Source organism: Lotus japonicus, chromosome 5 (genome assembly GCF_012489685.1).
Source record: "Lotus japonicus ecotype B-129 chromosome 5, LjGifu_v1.2".
In the NCBI taxonomy this organism is placed as follows: Eukaryota; Viridiplantae; Streptophyta; class Magnoliopsida; order Fabales; family Fabaceae; genus Lotus; species Lotus japonicus.
Window position 1 is genome coordinate 11,449,428 of NC_080045.1, and position 5,374 is coordinate 11,454,801.

The 5,374-nt window shown below is 35.5% G+C and overlaps 1 protein-coding gene across 1 annotated transcript; it reads right to left on the minus strand.

Annotated features, from left to right (window-relative positions):
* LOC130717906 (uncharacterized) lies at positions 1-3,693 on the minus strand. The gene is made up of 3 exons (XM_057568307.1): positions 3,072-3,693; positions 1,930-2,223; positions 1-656 (listed from the first exon to the last, which is right to left on the minus strand). The coding sequence occupies exons 2-3, from the start codon at positions 2,206-2,208 to the stop codon at positions 213-215; spliced, it is 723 nt and encodes a 240-aa protein (XP_057424290.1). The 5' UTR covers positions 2,209-2,223; positions 3,072-3,693; the 3' UTR covers positions 1-212.
* Positions 3,694-5,374: the final 1,681 nt, after the last annotated feature.

Genomic DNA, 5,374 nt, shown 5'->3' on the forward strand with positions numbered 1-5,374 from the left:
TTCATCCAGAAATTTTGGTTCAACATTATTTAACAAAAATAGTGAAAATACAAAGTACATCAGGTTGATTATTTAAAAAAAAAAAAAAAAAACAAAGTACATGCTATGCACAGGACATTTTTATGTTCCAAAAAGCCTTCAGAATTTCAAGATACAGCCAAACAGTTTTTGACCATGAAACTCAATCTCTTCGCCAGTCTACGAGGAAATTATCATGCAGATTTGATATAGGATACAAATTCAAGGATGTTACTCAGCGCTCCTCTAGCATGGCAGGGGCTTTCAGTAACTGGTTTCAAGTAGCTAATTCCATGGAAGGAATCATAGCTATGATCAGCATCAAGATCAAACCCAGTCGATGTTTCAATCCCTTTATCAGGAGACTCCAGCCACCAATTGTCATATTGCTTCTTAACAGGTGTGATATCTTTGGTGTTGCCCCCTTTAGAATAATGGTGCTTGTGACCTTTCTTACTACTTTTCTTTTCACCCTTCTTGATCCTGGATTTATGGCGGTTCTTGCTTTTGACAGTATGTGATACTAATGTTGGTACCGGATCATACACATCAGGAGCCCATTTAACAGTCAATTTCTTCTGTGAACCCCCCTCTTTCTCACGGGTACCTTTCATGGCAGATATAAGCTTTGGAGGTGCCTGTGGGGTAAAACACATAAAACAAACACCAATAAGCAAAAGATGACAACTGCTAAAAAAAAATAGCTGCATATTATACCTAGGACCAAAACTATATTTTAGTCTCTTCTATCACATTACTCAAATGCATTTTATATATATTCTAATGCAATCAACTCTGCATGGATCTTCCTTCTATCTGTTGAAGCCAAGAACCGAAAAACGCTCCAAGACAATAGCAGTATACCTGTCTATACATGACGAGGTTCTTTTCTACCGAATAGAAACATTTAAAAAAATGCTTGACACCTCAGATTTACCCACACTTGGAAAAGATAGGAATAGAAGAGAAATAAATGATAGATATAATGGGTGATGAAGAGAAAAACCGAAAGAGAAAGTGGGTCAACCCAACATCTGACCTTCCTTGACCCAAAAAAAAAAAACTTAGCCTAAATCACAAGAAAAGAGCAACTACAACACAGTTCAACTCAAAACCTGTGCTTCTGCTTTAAGGAGGAACATGCTATATAAGATAAACAGCAAGCAAAAATACAAAATATACTATTGCTATGAAAGGGACCAAATCTTCGTGGTTCAAATACAACAAATATGCATGGATAGGAATTTAGTTTACAAACACTAGTCGACCCCAACACATTTAAGTGATAATTATTGATTTCATGAGGCTAAGTAATACTCTCATACAAAGCCATGTGTCTTTCTTATGATGTGACATTTTTTATAGGCGAATATTAGTTGTTAGTAATGTTAGTAAATTAGTTCATTCACCAAGGTTTGAACCCTGGCCCCTTCACCCTTCATTATCCCCCATACTTTTTGTCCCCTATACCCTCATATAAATTTCTATATTAAGTCAAATCAAATTAAAACTACTTTTTCATTCATGAATTCTTCAACTATTAGAGATTTTAGTTTTCTTAATTTCTTTAATTAATACTTAAATTTCATCAATCAACATTAAATGTATATTCGTAGACCATCATTAAAATTATGTTTATTAACTAAATCATGTATTAAAAATCCTTTCTTTTTAATATCATTAAATTACTTTTTTGTATATTTTAAATTTTTATACAAGTCTTATTGCAAGGCATGGATGCTTTACTTTTTACTATAACAACTAATATGTTAGGTACAAATGCTCGAGTAGATGCACAACATAATTTCATACACTAAATATCGTATGCCTTCCACAAATAATTTTCTACATTTCCTTACTAGAATAAGAGCACAATTCCTGACAATCTTTTAATTGCATATTTGAACTTACGAGGAGAGGTTCTGAGTAACTTTGATGTGGAGACTGTGCAGAGAGTGATTCTGTCAATGTAGCAGCCTCATCAGAAGAGCTTGTCTTTATTTTGGTTTCTTCATGTTCAAAACCTTCACATAAGCTCCCCTCCCCGTCATTACATTTATCAATATCACCCCCCTTGGAAACATGTTCTGACTTCTCAGCATCTTGTATATGTAATGACTCTCCAAAAATACTTTCAAGTTTACTTATGATGTTGTCATCCACAGCATTAACAGGAGAGTGGATGTCCATCAACGGTACGGGGCACTACAAGTTATAAACAGAAAAACAATCTTAGATGAATGATCTAAACATACTACTACTAAATAAAAAACAAGTTAAACACCACACATCATAGAAGTTTTTGCAAAACATGCAATAAATGCATCAACATAATTGCAGTATAAAGAGGCGACTCAGAGTTATTATAGTACAAAAACCAATTTATGCAAAACAAAAGTTCAAGTATAGAAAGCAAGTAATCAATAAAATGGTGGTATTATCAGCAATAACAATAAACGAAGTAGCAATAACACAAGTAATCAATAGCATCGTCTCGGAGGTGATTTATGCAGGCAAAGTTTCCAGGTGGATGGCATCATGGTTAGTTGCTATATAGCAATCTTCGAAAAATGTATAGATTACGATATACGAGTATGCAGAAATATCATTAAGTCAATAAATAATCATGAATTTGAATTAAAATACAAAATATGTGAATGTATCTAAATCTAATGGAAGATATCTACTACTTCCTAGACCTAAATATGCAAATGTTTCATGTTCTATAAGCAAGGGCCGATATAAAATTCCAAATTATTCGAAGATTGACCTTCCTTATATCACACTTTTAATGGAAGTGCTTCAGCCACGGATCAAAACACACATTTGCAATTTCATAACAAATATTCCATGTATAAGAACAAAGCATCCTAATTAAATTCCCCCATCCCTCAACAAAAATTCGGAAATAACTAATCTAATTAAATAAGAAACTAAATTCAAAAACATAAGAAATAGATATATTACTGTGAATTCAAGAGCAAATAATATAGCTATAATTAGCTGCAAACATGTAATTTCCATGAAATTCAAACCAGAACAGCATATATCACCTTAAACGCCAGCGTTTGCAGCTGCGAATAGCAACACCTGGAAACGAAAAACTGGAAACAGCAAGCTTTCACGGCCTTTGAAAGCAAAAACGAAATCAAGAGGAAGAACAACAACACTTCGATTTCCTCAACGAATTCTCTCGCAGATCGAACGAGAAGAAATAAACCAAATCCAAATCCAAAAACAGAGAAACGAAAAAGGCCAAAGAAATTGAAAGGAACTCAGGAAGACGGAGAAGATCTAATGTTAACTAAGATTACCACGCCGATCACTTTTTTCAAGATGTTTCAAACGATTAGAGGAGGATCCACCATGGAACGGAACCAAAGAAGAGCGTAGAAGGAAGAGTCCAACGGAAACCCAAGGCATCTTGAATCTATGTTCGTCGTTGAGACCCTAATTTACAACGAAATCAAAGGCCAAAAGCCTCTCTGCGATCGAAACCAAAACAGCGTTTGATTGAGGATCACACTGCACATACGAAAGGGGTTATTGGAAGATCAGAATCAAAATCGATGATTGTATATGAAATCTGTGGGTTGAAGATTAATCCATTAAGGTGGCGAAAGCGAAGATGGAAACGGAGAGAAAAACGCGTTGACGAAACGGAAATTGGATGGAAAAGGAGAGAAACTTTGTTTATGTAGGAAATGGATGAAGCAGGAGATCTGAGAGCGTTGACGGTTAAAGTAAATCTGGAACGTACACGTGTCTGTTTTTTCGCTGTAAATATTATTCTTCAGGTGTAATGTTGAGGCCCAATATTCATTAGATGTTGCCTGCGTCTAGGCCCATGTAAACATATTTTGTTTCAACAAGAAAATACTTGACAGATACAAATATATATAATAGCTCAAGTAGTAAGAGCTAGGAGGACATATTAGTTGGGGAGGGGAAGGTCCAGTGGTCGATTTTTGAAGGATGTAATTTATCTTTTCGATGTACTAAAAAAAGTATTCCTGAGGCGGTGCGCGATCAGTGGATCAAAGGTATGCAGATGTATTTGGTGCAATGGAGTGGAGGGAATAATCTTAGTTGGAATTTGGAGGTATGGAATGAAATCATTGACTCTAAAGCTAAGGGGTGGTTTTCGCCTCGGGAGTGCATAACACAATAATGAGAGCACTTGATATTCTTTTCCATCAGATTTAGGTGTAGGTAATGCCTCTAAATTATGTTCCTCTATGAGCTTGAAGGGAAGTACAAGGCAAGGGACGCTTATGTCTAGATGAGCATTGTGAAAGCTAAGAATGTTATTGTTTGAGTTTGGTGTTTGTCTAGGAAGGTCTTAAATTTGTCTGGTATGAGGATGGGCACTAGATTTTGTGATTGAGTTCTTTTTGTCCATATCGCTGGTATTGAGCTTTGTATTGCAGATCTTTTGGATGGTGTGGCAGATGAAATTTTTCCCAACTTGATGTCATGTTTTCACCTCAGAATCAGACAGAGATTGAGAGCGTTTATAATCATGTTGAGTCGCAAGAGGACAGTCTGGTTCTATGAAAGGAGAAACAGGATGACATGTAGACTAAGGCTTCAGCATATGTTTGCTTCTCTGATGATGGTAGACAATCTTCAAGATTCTAGAAACTAATATGGAGGTCCAATGCATTTGAGAAACTTCATTTCTTTATGTAGCTTATTGTTATGGTTGTTACCCATTAATTTAAGGAGACAACGCTACAAACTTGGAGTAGTTGTCATGTGTAATAGGTGCAATGCTAGAGGATCTTGATCTTATTTTTTTCCGCCAATTCCCCTCTACCAAATTCACGACCATGCTCATGGATATTCCTATAATGCCCCTTTTCATGATTGGCTTAGTGCTCAACTTTAACATTTATCTTCTTGCGGTTGCTATTCTTTAGTGGATATGGATATGGATATGGCGTAACAATCATACTTTTTTGTACTCATGTTTAGCCTGTTAATTTTATTGTAAGGCGGAGTTTAGTGCATGCTCGGGATTTCATGTGCTATGCAAAGTCAGTGAGTGTTGTTTCCATAGTGCTAGAAGTTGTGCGTCAGAAGGGATTCATTTGAATATGGTAGTTAGATCAAAATGGACGATGAGTATCTGGCATCTCTTATAGTTTTAGTAATAGATATGTTATCAATGTTGACCTACTCGCTGTAAAGGTTTACAACATGTGGCTCTTTCTGATGAACTCTTAGTGTTAGTACTTATTGTTATTGATATCACAATGTGATTCTCAAGTTATGAGTGTGCTGGAATAGAGTTAGTTTATTTTTTCATCACTATCAAATCGAGAAATATATCATGTATCTCTAGATCCTAACT

What these genes read in the sequence shown, in the direction of transcription:
- LOC130717906 (XM_057568307.1), bottom strand. Translation starts at nt 2,208, where the DNA reads ATGGACATCCACTCTCCTGTTAATGCTGTGGATGACAACATCATAAGT. An exon ending in GTTACTCAGAACCTCTCCTC is followed by an intron (nt 657 to 1,929) that starts GTAAGTTCAAAT and finishes TTTACCCCACAG; the next exon opens with GCACCTCCAAAGCTTATATC.